Genomic DNA, 18,036 nt, shown 5'->3' on the forward strand with positions numbered 1-18,036 from the left:
CAGCAACCCCTAGTTCATGACCCCTGCCTTACTTACTGAGTACTGATGCCACCCACCCAACAGTTGAGTTGCTCAGTCTGTCAGCGGTATGTATCATGGTGGATCCTCACTCTTTCTGAGCAGGTATGGTATTTAAATTTAGTCTTTCGTTCGAGGAGGACATTGGACCAACTTACGGTAGCTATCAATTATCGATTTTGATCGGTATCTAATCGACCGATTAATATCCATTAGCTATGGTTTAAGCTTAACATTTTGATTCGATTTACGTTCAATAGACCTTTTTTCAAAGAGGCCACCCTGTTGAATAATTTTGTAGTCCAGCAGAAAAACAATGATATACACCCATGCATAACTATTACAATATGCATGAAACAGTAATTATGCATTGCTGTATCATTGTTTGTGTGGCTGGACTACATAATTATTCAACAGGGTTGCCTATTTGAAAAAAGGTCTATTGAATTCGAATTGAGAAAAAATTGATTGACATCAGGTCGAGTTCAGTTTAGCTGCTTGTCTTTCAGCCCCCTTTTCCACCCGCACCTTTCCACGCCACCTGCACCTTTCCACGCCACCTGCACCTTTCCTTCCGTGCGTCTGCTCTTTGCTTGCTGTGTACAGCGAAAAGATAAAAATTACCCGGAATTTGAAACCAATGATCCAATCAATCTACCCAATTGGATAAATGGATTGGTTGGGTAGATTGATTGAATAGGTAGATTGATAGGATCATCTCGGTAGATTGATTGGTTCACAGGTAGATGGATTGGTTCATGGGTAGGTTGATAGGGTCATCGGTAGATTGATAGGATCATCGGTAGATTGATAGGATCATTGGTAGATGGCTTGGATCACCGGTAGATGAATTAGATCATCGGTAGATCGATAGGATCATCGGTAGATTGATAGGATCATCGGTAGATTGATAGGATCATTGGTAGATGGCTTGGATCACCGGTAGATGGATTTGATCATCCGTAGATTTATAGGATCATCAGTAAACAGATTAGCTGGGTAGATCAATTGGATGGACGGATCGGTTCAATATATTGATTGAATAGGTAGATTAGAGCATTGGTAGATGGATTGGTGCGGTAGATTGATTGGATCATGGGTAGATTGATTGGATCATGGGTAGATTGATAGGATCATGGGTAGATTGATAGGATCAAGGGTAGATGGATTGGATCATGGGTAGATGGATTTGATCATGGGTAGATGGATTGGATCATCCGTGAACAGATTAGCTGGGTAGATCAATTGGATGGACGGATGGGTTCAATAGATTGATTGAATAGGTAGATTAGAGCATTTAGTCTGGCTGAATTATGAAATAAAAGAGGTCAACCTTGAAAAAATTTCCGCACTAGGTTTCTTGGTACCGTTAGAAGCGCAATTTTATGTAGATTAACATACTCAGAGCCCCACGATGAGGCCCTTGGGCAAAAAAAATTATGAAATCAAACCCGAGGGGTACTTTTTTGCCCAAAATGCCCGGAATTCGAATTTTCGTAACAAAGTTGACCTATACGTCATGAACTTTTAAGGCCTAAAAAACTCCTTTGATTAAATCTTAATTAGAATTTATGAATTGCATTAAAATAAGAACTTCTTAAAAATACAAAAATCGGGTTTTTCGGGAAAAACCGGGTCCAAAAATCGGGAAATCTGGAAAATTGTGTGAAAAAACCTCAATAAATATTGAAAATATGACAAACTAACGCTTATTAATAACATGGCAGGTTGACAAATCTAATTCTAAACTTCTGAAAGCTTCTGAAAGCCAAAATAATGGTAAGGATCTGGTTCTTCAGAAAAATCGGATTTTTGAAATCGGAAAATCGGGAAAATGTTACAAAACTAAACTTCTCCTTAAGAATTTTACAAAAGTATTTCAGAAAGTGCTAGATATAAAATGTTCACAAATTTTGAACTTCTGTTAAGTAAAGTAACGTTAGAAAGTTATGAAATAGATTTTCGGGGAAAATGGGCTCACATAATCGGGAAATTGGACACACAGAATCGGAAAATTGAGAAATGTAAGATATTATGCTTTTTTTTAAATGCTTTAAAAATTCATGAGGTTTCTCAATGTTTAAGTTTGTGAACTTTGCTCTTTGAAGGCCAATTGGAAAATCGGAATAAACGTTAGAAATAGCTTGTGGAGTATGAAAATCGGGGAAACTTTTCAAGAAGCTTAAATGTAGTAAAAATATGTAATACTAAGTTTTGATATCATAAAATCTATTAAAAAATCTAAACAAGTGTTTCTAGAATGTCAAAGATATTCCTCTCACTCATCAAGGGCTCCTCAGTTTCATTATCTGAATCTGGTGGTGGAGCTTCTGAGTTTTCACACCCTTCACCATGACACCCACCACATGCAGCAACACAATAAAGCCCATTGCGACGACACGAACATAAATTTGAGCTGCATGGTCGGCGGGAACTTGTTTTGCAATTGCATCGTACTACTTTAAGAAGCCACTCTGGTGCAGCATCTAAGTCTGTCATTATCGGTTCGATTTTGTTCGGTTTTTCTACGGATTTGAACCCCCATTCTGTAGGAATCAAACATCGAAGATTCAAATGTTTCCATTGCGCAACCTAAATAAAGTGAACGAAGAACAATAAATTACGAATAAAAGGTTGAGCTCCTTTCTTTTACAAGTTGCTGGTCGTTTTTTAGTTTGTTCTAATTACCTGTAGATGGACTCTCAGCGCATGAAAGTAAGTTGCTCGCTCGGTTGGTGGAAGATTCTCGGGCTGAACAGAGGCTGATGTTGATACCATCTCCATGTATTTCTTGTACCGCATTTGGGCTAGCGTATCTGAGGCTTTAGCACCAAAACTGAAAAAATAAACAAAGAATAGTTTAGTTTTTAACCTTTCCAAAGAAACGATTAAACATTTCTGAACCATGATACACGGAAGAAGGAATATCTTCCCGGATCATAACATAATTACCTCTTTAACATGATTTCAATTCCAGCTGCTCCAATCTTCTCGTTGTCCATTTCCGTATTTCCAAAACATCTAGCTAATTCACGGATGGGTTCCGACTTCAAAGTTGTCAAAATCTTTGTTTTCCCTAAAGAACAAAAACCTGTTGTTTTTAGGAGTTCTTAGTGGTGAAGGTACATTTCCTGGCGAAAGCAAAAAACAACAGTTATTGAATTTTGCTGTAATTCTCCTATCATGTTATAAAATCATCGTCATCAGCTGCTAAATGCAAGAAAATCATCCTAAAATAATCAGAATGTAATTTTATTGAAAAGAAAGAACTTTATACCTTTTTGATGTATGGCGGAAGTTGTATCACATCCAGACCATGCATGAGCAAATAACAACGTATCACAATGATCGTAAGTAGCTGAAATCTGACTGATTTTCCAGTAAAACAGCTTGGGTTTTATTTTCGCTTTATTCTTCTGGTCGCCTATCTTGTCAGTACTGAAGAACATTTCTCCCATTCCCACCTTCCAATGATACATCATCAATATGAAAATATCGGTGTCGTCTGCTGTTATTACGACGTTTCTTCCTGCTTTGGCATAGGATAGTCCTTTTTCCACAATCAACACATCTGCATCACCGTCACTTTGGTCTGTCAGGAATCCTTGCTTCTTGAAAGCAGATGAAAGCATTTTGATCAATTGAACTTTGTTGGATGGGTTAGATAAGAACAATTCTCTGTTGGTAGTCACTTTACCATCTAGTGAGATGGAAACAGAAGCTGATGTTTTTCCCGATCGTCGATCGTGTTCTTGTCCTTTTGTTGACATGTCATCCTCGTATCCATCGAAAACAACAACGACAGTAGAGTAGCATTTGAAGTTGTTCTTGAGAAAGTTGACATACCCGTCGATCACCGCTGAATATGTTGTTTTCGGCCACGAGACTTTGTGTAGCAAAGCACCACCATCAACGATGCATACATCGTGTGTTTCTAACTGGCATGCGTTTGCTTTGTTGATGAAGTGGTTACGAAGGTTCGACTTTTGAGGTTTTCGCATCATTCCAAGCTTGAATAGTGATGTAGGCTCGGGGGTTAGCTCATAACAGAAATTTTCAGCAACATCCTCAGTGAAGTTTCCGAGAGCTGTGAGTCAACTAAACAATATTGTTGGACTTATAATAACTTTGCTGTCCCCAATCTTGATTGCTGGAAACATGTCTTCGAAGGTTTTTGCTTTCTCCTTCCGTCGAATCTTGACCTCCTCGAACACAACGTCGTCTTGCTTCTTTTGAATCCCTCTCCCTACGTCTTCGGCGGCATCACAGTTAGTCTCTGGCCCAGCGATCAGTCCACTCGAGAGACTCTTCAATTCAGGCTCTGTTTTGTCAAAAGGTTCGTGGTTGTCAAACCAATCCTTCACGCTAGCGAAATCTTTATCGTCACGCTTCATTCTGCTCAACGAAAGATTGACATGTTGCTCGCTCGTTTTACGGCATGCACCGGTGAGGGCTGACATAGCGTTGTGGACGTCGGCAGATCTGTGGATGCTTCCTATCCAAAGTTGACGTGTTGATTCGGCGATTCCCCTACCACGAGTGAGCCCTCCATTGCTTTTGATGGATCGCATCATTACCTGCTCGATGATTAAATCTGACCATAAACCAGCCCAAAATTTATCGCTTCGTCTCACAGTGTGGTAACCATTTCAAAACTGCTTGTAAACCCAAGGGTGAGTTGTCTTGAGCTCGAGCATATTTTGGAGGTGTAGCCTGGCGCTCTTAGCGTAATGGATATGAGCGGTTGCTGCAAACAGGTTGATCATCCGAGAAAGGGTGAAAAGGTAAAGGCTCCAATTTCCTGTCCTTTCTGATCTAATGAAATCCTTGACAACTTCCATGTAATTCAGATATTGCAACCATAATTTCACGGTACGTGAGCATGTTTTTAGATCATCTTTGTAGTTTTCCAGAAGTTCCAGAAGTTTCGACAGTGTTGGATATCTGCTCATGTCCAAATCAATGGTGGGATCAACAGCATTGGCAATCACGTTCAGATCGGTTGTCAGATCTTCGATTTCTACAGCCTCATCATTAGAACCAACAAGTGGTGACATCAATTTGCAAACAAGAGCTGATTCAACTAGAAAATGTGCTCTCAGGGCTCTGGCAATGGCTTTACCACTTATGATGTGCGGAACAGTGTTCTTTGCATAAATCTGCTCCATCGATTCCTCCAAGCCACTTGCTTTCATTAACGATCCGATGCTACCCATAAAGCTCATTAGCAAATGGAAACCACCAAGCATACATACAATGTTTAACGACTTTGCTTTGATTATTTCATAGGCTTTAATCCACAAGGGTTGATCAAACGTAATCACAGGGGTATCGATGCCCAAGATTTCTGACTGAGATTTTACAAACATGAGCGTTGAGTAGACACATGACATATCGTTCGGGTTTAAGTCGATGATCGGGAGCAGCGATACTGAAGATTGACCAGGGTAGGTGCCAGTGCAGACTTTGCTCATATACCCGGACCAGCTTGGTTGGAGCATCGGATGAAAGTGAAGTGCGTGCAATATACTATCATATATGATCCCTTCGGGGAGAACATTGACCATGTTCAGTTGCATGATCGGCTTAAGCTTGACGGAGGATAGACCACTTTCGTCCGGTGGTTGATACTGTAAGATTGGTATTCTACTGTTTGAAGTAACATCAGTTCCACTTTCTATCTTCTCTCTTGGTATCGGCTTTAATCTTGAAGCATTATTTTGTGATGTAGATGAAAAAACGAGTCCCATCCCATGAAGTGTCCTCTTTCCGTCGAGTGTGCAAAAATCGTGATCGCCGTTATCACCGGACCATTGTCCGAAGTTACCAACTAGATTCGTTTTTATGTACTCCGTGATGCTTTCGTGTTTAACAACATTCCGTTTAAATCTTCTTACTTCATCGTAGGTTACTGAAAAACCGAGTCGACTCAATTCAGTCAAAAGCCACCTTGAACCAAAAACTTTTTCCGAGTCAACACCTAATCCAAACATGATAGGAGAAATACATGACCGGGGTCGCGAAGCGCTGACGATGGCTTGTCCGATGCTGGCTTGTTTTAGATCATTCTTGACGAGAGTTTCCATCAACAGACGTAGATAGCTCGGTACCCAGGATTTTCCAAATTCGATGTCTTTGATCATCTCATGTGAGGGATATTGAGTTGTGTCAAACATGGTGGACTTCAATTCACCAAGTATCAATTTTGCGGCTTGCTTGATGATACGCTTTGCCTCTTCTTCATTTTTCTCTTCCCTTCTGTTATACCACTCGTCGTTGATGAGCGTGTCGCAAGCATTGTGGAACATGACAACGTCTGACCTGCCGTCCACCTCTGCAAAGAAAAGAGATGACCCATATCTCTCTTGAAGTTTCTCCTTGAAGTATTTGCGATGATAAATATCCTCAGAATCAGCCATCTCTTTCATTCTGTCATGCAACTCGCCGATTGAATGCAAATCACCATCGGCTTCTAACCAATCGCAAATTGCTTCAAAATGTTTTTGCTTTTTTTGGCTTTGTGGTCTCCCGCCTGAGAAAGCGGGCCAAACTTCCCAGTGAATGTTTTCCGACAATCATTGTGATACTTGGCATTAGCTTGAACCAAGTCAATACATGGTAAAACACGACTTTTAACTTTTTGTGCCCAATCATCGTTACGAGCGGCACAAATATCTAGTACGGTATCACGATAAGGAATTAATGTCACTTTAAGAGCTTTCCTCCTGCCAGGGTGTTTACTGTCGAACAATTGGCATTTTTCCCCACAGAAAAAGCAATGCTCCTCAAAGATGAAAGTTTCTACAGAGTTTCTTGTCTCCTTCTTTCTAACTTTAGCACCTTTTCCATTTTTGACTTCAGCTTTGCGTTTTCGAATAGCATTGCTTGCGTTTTTTTGACAGCTGGGATGAACTTTCACTTCAACGTTTTGCTCAGCTAAAGCTGCTTTCAAACGGTCGTTCTCGCATAGCGTTGCATATTTTTCCAGTTGAGGAATTCCTGACACGCATGCTCGTAGCTGTTCTTCGGTATTTGATTCACAGATAATGCAAGTTTGTTCTTCCGCGTTATCATCCATCTTGAAAAAGAATGTTACGGTTAGATGGGTTTGGTTCAATCACATGATCAAAAAGTGAGCAAAACAAACCAATTTATATACGCAAGTTCAAGTTATTAACAATAGAAAGAAACACAAGGCTTACAGACCAGGGTCTTTTATACGGACTATGATCGTTTCAAGCTGTATAGACAATGCAAATTGAAATCACCAGCCATTTCCTACTATTAAAAAGGTTTTCATACCTCTCATTGTTGGTATAACATCGCTACGGAGAGTTGAGAAGTTAACCAGTGCGCCAGTACCAAACAAGATTCTGTATTTCTATCGTTTTTTGTTGTTTTACTTTTCTTTATTATTCTAAATAAAACGCACATAACACTTCATAACATGTAAAAGATGGGGCGTGTTTAAGACACTGCAATGTCTTCTATCTAAAAGAGGAAATAAAGCAATGCAATGTCTTCGTTAAAAATCCAAACTAATCCAATAATTTTTCAGACTGGCAAGGTCTAGTCGATCTTCATATTTTCAATGGAAATCGAGGTTTTTTCACACAATTTCCCCGATTTCCCGATTTTCGGAGCCCGTTTTTCCCGAAAAATCCGATTTTTGATATTTTTAAGAAGTTCTTATTTTAATGCAATTCATAAATTCTAATTAAGATTTAATCAAAGAAGTTTTTTAGGCCTTAAAAGTTCATGACATATAGTTCAACTCTGTTACGAAAATTCGAATTCCGGGCATTTTGGGCAAAAAAGTACCCCTCAGGTTTGATTTCATAAAATTTTTTGCCCAAGGGCCTCATCGTGAGGCTCTTAGTATGTTAATCTACATAAAATTCCGCTTCCAACGGTACCAAGAAACCTAGTGCGGAAATTTTTTCAAGGTCAAATCCTATTTTAGCCAGACTAATTGGTAGATGGATTGATGCGGTAGATTGATTGGATCATGGGTAGATTGATTGGATCATGGGTAGATTGATAGGATCATGGGTAGATGGATTGGATCATGGGTAGATTGATTTGATCATGGGTAGATGGATTGGATCATGGGTGGATGGATTGGATCACCGGTAGATGGATTGGATCACCGGTAGATGGATTGGATCACCAGTAGATGGATTGGATCATGGGTAGATGGATTGGATCACCGGTAGATTGATTGGTTTATGGGTAGATGGATTGGATCGTGGGTAGATGGATTGGTTCATGGGTAGATCGATTGGATCATGGGTAGATGGATTGGATCATAGGTAGATGGATTGGATCATGGGTAGGTGGATTGGTTCATGGGTAGATGAATTGCTTCATGGGTAGATGAATCGGATCACTGGTAGATGGATTGGATCACCAGTAGATTGATTGGATCATGGGTAGATTGATTGGATCATGGGTAGATTGATAGGATCATGGGTAGATGGATTGGATCATGGGTAGATGGATTGGATCACCGGTAGATGGATTGGATCATGGGTAGATGGATTGGATCATGGGTAGATGGATTGGATCACCGGTAGATTGATTGGTTTATGGGTAGATGGATTGGATCATGGGTAGATGGATTGGATCACCGGTAGATTGATTGGTTTATGGGTAGATGGATTGGATCGTGGGTAGATGGATTGGTTCACCGGTAGATTGATTGGTTCACGGGTAGATTGATTGGTTCATGGGTAGATGGATTGGATCATAGGTAGATGGATTGGATCACCCGGTAAATGGATAGGATCACCGGTAGATGGGTTGGATCATGGGTAGATGGATTGGTTCATGGGTAGGTGGATTGGTTCATGGGTAGATGGATTGCTTCATGGGTAGATGGATCGGTTCGTGGTGTAGATGGGTTGGATCTAGGGTAAGTAAGTAAGTAAGTCTTCGACCGCAGTCGGAGGCGACCCAAAGGCACCTCTTTCGATAGCTATCTACCCGAAGGTAGGGCAGGGCGCCACTCTTTCTCCCTGGATCTCTCCACTTACCCTTGATGCTTCCTTTAGTTGCTGAGCATCAAGCAGAGAGGCATCAAGTACCATTTTGGAAATCTTTGGTATGACCCGGCTGGGGGTTGAACCCACAACCTTGCGAACTGTAGCCGGATGCCTTACCACTGTACTACGGTCAAGGGTAGATGGGTTGGTTCATGGGTAGATGGATTGGATCAAGGGTAGATGGGTTGGTTCATGGGTAGATGGATTGGATCATGGGTAGATGGATTGGATCATGGGTAGATGGATTGGTTCATGGTGTAGATGGATTGGTTCATGGTGTAGATGGATTGGTTCATGGTGTAGATGGATTGGTTCATGGTGTAGATGGATTGGTTCATGGTGTAGATCGATTGGATCATGGTGTAGATTGATTGAATTATCGGTAGATGGATAAGTTGGGTAGAAGGATGGGATGTGTAGATGGATTGATTGAATCGGTGGATGGATTGGACCGGGGGTACTCGATCTGAAAACTATGTTTGGCGGAAAATTTGGCTCCCAAAGTCGAACCCTAACAGTTCAGAGAAAGTTTGGTCAAAAATTGACCCTTACAGTTAGAGAGGATTTTTCCCAAAATCTTAGAATTGAATATATTTAATTACTTTATTTATATTCATAACATTTTTAGTCATTTGAGAATTGCTTTTATTTCGTAACTTTGATTATAAATGATAGTTTTTAGCTTGTACCGGGTGCGCCACAAAAATGTTTCTCTCTTTGAAACTAATTTTCTCGAAATCTAAAAATTTTAAAAGAACCATTCTTATTTCATTGGAAAGAAGAAAGATAGACTTAAATTTTGATGGGTCATTTATTAAATTCAATTCATTAGATCAAAAGTTATGTCCAATTGAATAAAAATGTTACTTTCAGAAAGTGCTCGAAAACGTTAAAAATCGACCTATCAAGTTTTTACTTTGAATTTGGCAATCGTAATAGCCTTTACATGATTAAGAGCATTTTTCATTAACTAAACACATAAATTTTGAAACTGAAGGGTCGAAAGGGTTCAAAATCTTCATCAAAATTAATTTGATTTAGTTTTACCGAAATTTTCCTCAGATTTTTGGTTCTAGACTGGATTAAGTCTATGTAAGGCTGAATCTACCTCGAAACCCATATTTGATGTATTTTTATGAATTCTACCAGATTTGTTGGCCTTTTTCGTCGAATTTTCTTCCTTTCATTGAAATTCAACCTTCCTTTAAATAACAAAAGGTCATTTAAACAGCTAATTATCATTTTTAATGACTGAAACAAAAATACTGATACATCATGTAATTATGCTTCTGAATAATTTGATTGATAGGTCGATTTTTAACATTTTTGAGCACTTTCCAAAAGTAACTTTTATATTCAATTGAGCATAACTTTTTATCTAATGAGTCGAATTCAATAAATGACCCATCAAAATTTAAGTTTATTTTTCTTCTTTCCAATAAAATAGGAATGGTTCTTTTAAAATTTTTAGATTTCGAGAAAATTAGTTTTAAAGAGAGAAACTTTTTTGTGGCGCACCTGGTATATTAAATGAATATCATTGTGTTCAGTCCATGCGCATGTGATAGCACAGTATTTTACCAAAATTATATGTTTACTGTCGAGTCATGATCTGTGCACTTTCTTACTGAGTTTTACATTGAGGCTTTTGTTGACATATGTTCGTCGGGCTTTAACAATACCTTTGTAAGTATTTAAAACCCTATCAAATGTGTTCTGCAGACAATTATTATTTTAAATTCGTAGATATTTTACAGTAGCATGCTTTTAAACTAAACTGCTTATTTTAATAGGCTACAAACTTGTTTTATTTCAGTGATTTTAACAAATAGCACTATTTAAATTATCCGTCAAACAAAATATGTCAAATAAACGCAGAGGAAGTAATGGTTCTAATTGGAATAAAAATGTGAGTTTAATTTATACAAATTGCATCAATATTTTTATCAAAATGAAGACATGTAAGCGCGTGCTATGCTTAAGTTTTCGGTAGACGGTATCTGCTCGAACCACAACTTGGATTAGAAACCTTGTTGTGTGTCTTTAAAACTGGTATAGACAAATAGACCTTATTCAATGATGTTCAAATTGCTTTCCAGGTAAGATTTATTGACCGAAAAAAAGACCGTAATCGTAGGAATAAAGATTACCTAAAGCAAACAAAGAAAAAGGTATTAGTTTTGTTAAATTTTGGTTATTTGTATTTTCCTTTTTAGCTATAATGCAAGAAATAATACAATGATATCTAAATACTCGAATGTTACCGTCTCTATGTGTTTTCGTGTATTTTATTGGTTTTACGGAGAAAAGAAAAAAATAGCTAACAACAATAACAACAACTAGAACAACAACAGAAAGTCGGTAACTAAGAATTAAGAACCTAGCTTTAAAAAATTTTCCATTGTTTTTTTTTACAGATAAATGATTGGGGTGTTTACTGTAAAGCAACTGTTGGATTTCTTCATATATACGAAGAGACGCTTCATTATTTTGGTAAAATAATAATCTTTTCTCTTGAATCTTATAGACACAGATGTCATAATGCAACTGTGTTGATAAATCATAAGTATTAGTTTAATGATAAAGTTTTCGTGAACGACAAGAGGCTTATAATGTTTATTTTTATTTAGGCAATAATCCGCTGATGTCGAACTTTTTAAACGATCAGAGAGTAAAAGAAATTTTAAAAGAATATTGTGAATTTACAGGTATCTCTTGATTTATATAAGTTAGAATGCGCATTTATGTTTATCCTTTACACAAATGCTTTAAATACCAATCAAGGAAAAACAACAACATTTTAGGAGATTGATGTAGATAGAGAATACGAAAAAAAAAAAGAATTTTCCGTTTCTAGATGAGATGGAAGAAAAGAAACCTGCTAATACATTTAATGCATCTTCGGAAAAAAGAAAAGGTCAGGATATGATTTTTTAGAATCACGTTTCCATTATGGTACATGATATCTATCCATTGACTCCTATTATCTACTTGTCATTGTTCGTTATATAATTGATAAATTTGATGTGTCGTTGAATTACATTTTTATACTATTTTTTAGATTGCACTGATGTAGATTTTCCGAAAAAGGCAAAATTGACTGAAGAAGAAAAGACAAATGACACTGTTCTATCCGAGAATTTTGAGAGAGGTAGAACTGTTGCGAAAAGGCCTTGGAAATATGGCACATAGTACTCGTCTCTATTGAAACTAACTTTGCTTGGAAACAATTGAGTCTTGTGCTGCTACTACATGTTTTTATAAACAATGAAAAATTCAAAATCGGGCTCAGATATGCTTACTTCTAGATCTATCTAATAAGGTTCAATAAATGCTTCCAGTATGCTTATCACAAAAAATATAATTTTTTTTTATATTCAAAATTCGAATGTTTATTGTATGTATACTCAAATTCAAAAGTTTCAAATTTATTATATTCGAATATTTGCGAAAATATTTAAATGGATGGGCAAGATCGAGCCGCTTTGTCTTTGTTTAGTGAAAACATACAGGCCAAAATACAGTGTTGTAAACTATTTTTGAAGGTTTGGTATTATGCTTAGCATATACTTTAATATTTTCCCTGAGCCAAAACATTTACTACCTCTTTTAGCACTCTTAGTTAAAATTTGGAACTGAAAAAACTCCATCCTGATAATCTCCTGCTGATAAAACTATGAAATGAAATTATGATCGCTGGATAGAATGAGCATTTCGGAAAATGTTTACACTGAATATGAATTAGATTTTTTAAACCGCTGCATTATATCTTTTTCCTTATTCAGAAATAGTTTGCTGCACAAAATTTTGCTTGAAACCTAAATCTTCTAGCGAGGTATACATTTGCAGCAAATGTAAATATCCCTATCATCGCAGGTGTGTGGAACCGATACCAGAAGTCCCTTATTCTTGTGGATGTCACCGTATTGCTGCTTTAAATATAGAATTCGAAAGGTGATTCTTTTGTTGGGAAATCTTTAATCTGTAAATTGTGAAAACTACTTGCAACACAAACTCTTACAACTCCATCCTGATAATCTCCTGCTTATAAAACTGTAATTAAAAGTATGATTACTGGCTGGATAAAATGAACTTTTCGGAGATTTTTTAATCTTTTAATTGAATTTTCAGGCTGCTGTCATGGACGGAGAATCCAAATGAATTTAAAAGAAAGTTTATGAGATATTGGAATAAAAGTTTTCAAAATGTAGTGAGTTACTGATTTCTATTTTGTTAGTGAGCTTACCAGAATAAAATTGAGTACCAGCTATTTTTATTCCTCGTGTAACAATGAAATAAGTTTGTATTTGAACCATTAAGTGAAGGAGATTTAAGTTTTGTACATGTGAAATCTGTGCCGTTTCACTTACATTCTGATTCTCCATTATTTCCATGGTTATACTTTTTTCTCATTTTCAGGTTTTACAACTGAATGAAGGATGCTGCAAGAAATCTACATCGTCTATATCTCACCTTTTCAGACCAGACATTGTAAGTATAACCTAGCCTATACTCATAGCTGGCACCCACTCCCCAACTTAAATTGGTTGAGGTAAATCTCAAATTTGCCAAAAAAGTGGCTGGGGGCTGTTTCACTTTTAAGTTCAGTGGGGCCTAAAAGAGTGGGTTTAGTAAAGATAGTATTTATTTCATTATGATCAGGATTTTAGGCCGAAATTATTCATCTTCAAAGTTGTAACACGGCCCCTGAAAAATGTCGGAGGCACGACCTCTTATTTATTTCCCAAAAATATTTCCTGGAAAATTTTACCCAAAATGCAATTTCTTTATCCATTGCCCAATTATGACGGACAACAACGTCTAATGATTTTAATATATATTACTTTGAATTCTGACCTAAAATCATTATTCTTAGTTTTTGGTGATTATTTTAAGCTGGAAAACAGTGCATGCTTCAGCATGGCAGCGTGTTTTCAAATAGCCTCTACGCAACAATGCAAAATAATAGATAACCAACTTGCCTTGATCCTCAAAACAAATTTTGAAGCAAGAGCCTTCCGGAGGTAGTTAGTTATCTATTATTTCTACATCGTTTCTTTACGTGAAGTGCAAAATTCTTATTGTCACTTCACACGTGGAAAAGAAAGCAAGTCAATTCTCTTAAGACATTTTTTTGATAAAGTTTAATTATTTTTAGATTTTTAATGACACATGTGTGAATGTTGAAATGTATGTGATTAACCTTTAACCTTTAGACCTTGTTTCGTTTTTTTTAGATTGCTATTTTGGAAAACCTGATCAAAGAAATGCTACCAATGGCTGAACCTGAATTGATACGTAGCTTTATCCTACCCGAGGTAAAAAATTGTACACCTAAAACAACTTTGTATATCCAGTTTAATAAATTTGAAGGAAGCAGAATGCTGGGTAGCTAAATCACCCATATTCCCAAGCAATAAATGCATATCATTAAGCTAGGAAAATAGCCTGTTTTTAACCCAATAGGTCGAACTTTTTACACATTAGTGGATAACAAGCAGATATTCGATATGTCAAAGTTGGTTAATAAATCCAATAACCAACAAACATAAAACCTTTTGAATATGTTTTATTCTATGCAAGGAAAAAGCAAAAGAAAAAATAGAAACATTTACAGAATAAAAAGTGCTCACAAAATTGAACGTTCGAAAAATCTTTCTCTTTATCAACTTTGTAATTACTTTAAATCATGCAAATGTAAAGTAATATAACAATATATCTAATTTCTTTTCCAGCAAGAGTAAAAAACCATGAAATTTCGAAAATTTGGAGTAAAAGAATTTGCCGTTGAATAATAGCCATGAAATATCGGTAATTATTCAACGGCTGTAATAATACAATTTAAAACAATATTATAATATAATCTGATTGCTTACGGAAGCCCTGAGCGGCCACAACGACACCAATATTCCAAACTCTCACAACAATACTTAAAACGTTTACAATAACATCCAAATTCTCATAACAATATCAAAATTTTGACAACAATATGAAAACTCAGAAAGAATCTAAAGCACTTTCTCTCGCAGTGATGTTTTTACGTCTTGTTGACGATGAAAAATCTTCCATTAGGACAGCGCCTTAAGTTTCTAAACACTAGTCTAAATGTAGCTAAATATTTCACGTGGTGAGAGATTTGTTACATTGAAATTACAAGAGAGTCTGATAGCTGTCCCTTTATAATTGATAGGAAAAAAGTTATCCATTAAGTATAGAGTTGGTAAGCATCTGGTGTACAAAAGGCTTCAATTTCTGGTGTACAAAAGGTTCCGATTTCCAGAAAAACCATAAGTACCATAAGCTTTATGGACGGTATGGACCAGCTTCTAAGATCGTATAGAAAATACTTGCAAATAAGGTGACTGTGGTGCAGTCTCTTCCCCACATTCTATGCAGTAGTTGTCATCGTGGATTTCTCCACGGCACTCCATGACGACTATTACCAGACTATCTGTAATTTTATTTTAACACAAGGTAGCATGTGTGTAAATTGTTATCGTTGTGCTCACTCTTCTGTAATTGCTAGATTGCTCTAATTATCAATCGCTTTTGTTCTTTTAGATGATTGTTCGAACGATTTCACAGGAATGTAAATGTGCTGTTTTGTCTGTACGGAAAGTTTTACTGGAGAGAGTTTTAGAAAATAATTACAATGCTTCTATATAATACTTATATTATTTCATAGGTTGCTTAACTCTTATTCGATATTGTAAGCAAGTATAATATTATAAAATATTATTATAAATAATGAATTTCATATATTCTTGTTATAAGTAAAGAAATGGATTTTACGAATTATGATAAAGTCTTTGTTTTAGTACCTAGAGGTTACACTTGGGTCCATCTGTTACTCGTTTTAATCCAGGGGATAAGAATTTGAAGACCAAGTATATCCAGGAGGTTGGTGTTAAGAAAAACTCAAGTGCCAAAATAAACGCGGAATGGGATGGGAAATTTCCAAAGGAGTAAATAGAAACTCAGCTGTTAAAAATAGTAATGATTAGGAAATGATATAAAAACAAGCTGTACGGAGCAAAAGAATAGCGGCTTTGCTTGGTATACTACAGAAATTATTTAGTCAAAAAAAATGAATAAGGGGAGGTGGAGTCTTAAGAAAGTCGAGGGGGTTGCAACCCCTCCTCTCACCAACACTGGGTAACTTTTTCCACAGTTTCTTTTTGTTAGCCTTCCATCTTAGCCTGAAATTTCACTTTAAAAGAAATCAATTGTGCAGTGGTTGTCAACATTGAGTTTAAAGCCCGAAGGGCTAGAGTAGAATCTCTAACCTTTCTCAGGCAAGAAAAAGTGAAGCCTTAAAAAATGCGCCGTATTTTTGACGACAGATTGAATCTAGCAATTCCTTTGTTTACGATTGATATTTTTTTCGAAATTTAGCGGTAAATTTTAGTTTCAATCTGTCATTTGTGCAAAAACAACGCGAGCCGCTCAAGGCCGCGCAACTTTGGTAGGATTTGTTGGCTTCAAATCCTACCAAAGAGATTGACTTCCAGCCTTCGGCTTCTACTTCATTGGTTGTCAATCATGATTCCTGTTACGGGAGACCAAAGTTTCATTCCCACTTGGCAAAAGAAAACTAACCTTTGCCCTTTGAGGGATATTGGGCAGTCCAAGGTTGCTTACACGATACTAACTAATAGAAAAGTTTCCATAGTGTCGTGAGAAAAGGGTGAAAAGGCTTCCTGCAACTAAAACAAAATAGAAATAGAAAACCTACAATGAAAACCTAAAATTTCGTTCCATCATCCATCCATACCAAAGCCCCGAAAATGAATGAGAAAGAGTCGAAATACCACACCTTATCCGTCTTAAAATATTTGAAGAAGTATATTGGCCCTATATATGGGTTCATTCTTTACTATAGGGGATAAATTTGCCTCGGAATGTTCAATCTCGGAAAGTAGTCGAAATACCACACCTTATCCGTCTAAAATATTTAAAGAAGTATGTTGGCCCTATATATGGGTTCATTCTTTATTATAGGGGATAAATTTGCCTCGAAATGTTCAATCTTGGATGAAAGGAGTCGAAATACCACACCTTATCCGCCTAAAATATTTGAAGAAGTATGTTGACCCTATATATGGGTTCATTCTTTATTATAGGCGATAAATTTGCCTCCAAATGTTCAATCTCCGAAAGGAGTCGAAATACCACACCTTATCCGTCTAAAATATTTGAAGAAGTATGTTGGCCCTATATATGGGTTCATTCTTTACTATAGGGGGTAAATTTGCCTCGAAATGTTCAATCTCCGAAAGGAGTCGAAATACCACACCTTATCCGCCTAAAATATTTGAAGAAGTATGTTGGCCCTATATATGGGTTCATTCTTTACTATAGGGGATAAATTTGCCTCGGAATGTTCAATCTCGGAAAGGAGTCGAAATACCACACCTTATCCGTCTAAAATATTTAAAGAAGTATGTTGGCCCTATATATGGGTTCATTCTTTATTATAGGGGATAAATTTGCCTCGAAATGTTCAATCTCGGAAAGGAGTCGAAATACCACACCTTATCCGCCTAAAATATTTGAAGAAGTATATTGGCCCTCATTCTTTACTATAGGGGGTAAATTTGCCTCGAAATGTTCAATCTTGGATGAAAGGAGTCGAAATACCACACCTTATCCGTCTAAAATATTCGAAGAAATATATTGGCCCTCATTCTTTATTATAGGGGATAAATTTGCCTCGAAATGTTCATCTCCGAAAGGAGTCGAAATACCACACTTTATCCGACTCAAAAGGCTTTAATTTGGGTCAAATTATTCCTCAAAACAAAATTTTCATATTGCGGCTTCATTCTCTTGAATTCGGTAAATAGCCGTCTGCTATATAGAAAATGACTGTAAAGGCTCACATTTGGCTCAAACCATTCCTCAATTTTTTTCATTGCGGATCAGATAGCGCTCTGTTATATTAGAGTCGGGACGAATGAATAGAGAAGAAGTG

The 18,036-nt window shown here is 36.8% G+C and overlaps 2 protein-coding genes across 6 annotated transcripts; one reads left to right on the top strand and one right to left on the bottom strand.

Annotated features, from left to right (window-relative positions):
* On the top strand, nucleotides 1-15,860 carry LOC136802068 (uncharacterized). 4 transcript variants are annotated; one of them, XM_067058786.1, is made up of 12 exons: nucleotides 68-123; nucleotides 10,879-10,971; nucleotides 11,162-11,233; nucleotides 11,480-11,555; nucleotides 11,693-11,770; nucleotides 11,920-11,979; nucleotides 12,124-12,213; nucleotides 12,848-13,016; nucleotides 13,194-13,272; nucleotides 13,482-13,553; nucleotides 14,300-14,380; nucleotides 15,624-15,860. In XM_067058786.1, the coding sequence occupies exons 2-12, from the start codon at nucleotides 10,924-10,926 to the stop codon at nucleotides 15,726-15,728; spliced, it is 930 nt and encodes a 309-aa protein (XP_066914887.1). In that variant the 5' UTR covers nucleotides 68-123; nucleotides 10,879-10,923; the 3' UTR covers nucleotides 15,729-15,860. The 4 variants fall into 4 exon arrangements, with proteins under 4 accessions (XP_066914886.1, XP_066914888.1, XP_066914889.1 ...); XM_067058785.1 differs by lacking the exon at nucleotides 10,879-10,971 and having other exon boundaries at nucleotides 1-123; XM_067058787.1 differs by lacking the exons at nucleotides 10,879-10,971; nucleotides 11,920-11,979 and having other exon boundaries at nucleotides 1-123.
* Nucleotides 2,133-7,430, bottom strand: LOC136802064 (uncharacterized). 2 transcript variants are annotated; one of them, XM_067058771.1, is made up of 5 exons: nucleotides 7,321-7,430; nucleotides 3,296-7,096; nucleotides 2,971-3,094; nucleotides 2,707-2,854; nucleotides 2,133-2,610 (listed from the first exon to the last, which is right to left on the bottom strand). In XM_067058771.1, exons 2-5 carry the CDS (start codon nucleotides 4,020-4,022, stop codon nucleotides 2,260-2,262), a joined length of 1,350 nt encoding a protein of 449 aa, XP_066914872.1. In that variant the 5' UTR covers nucleotides 4,023-7,096; nucleotides 7,321-7,430; the 3' UTR covers nucleotides 2,133-2,259. The 2 variants fall into 2 exon arrangements, with proteins under 2 accessions (XP_066914872.1, XP_066914871.1); XM_067058770.1 differs by lacking the exons at nucleotides 2,133-2,610; nucleotides 2,707-2,854; nucleotides 2,971-3,094 and having other exon boundaries at nucleotides 4,023-7,096.
* Nucleotides 15,861-18,036: the final 2,176 nt, after the last annotated feature.

The sequence above is a fragment of the Clytia hemisphaerica genome, unplaced genomic scaffold, assembly GCF_902728285.1.
Source record: "Clytia hemisphaerica strain Z4C2 unplaced genomic scaffold, Clytia hemisphaerica genome assembly, whole genome shotgun sequence".
Classification (NCBI taxonomy): domain Eukaryota; kingdom Metazoa; phylum Cnidaria; class Hydrozoa; order Leptothecata; family Clytiidae; genus Clytia; species Clytia hemisphaerica.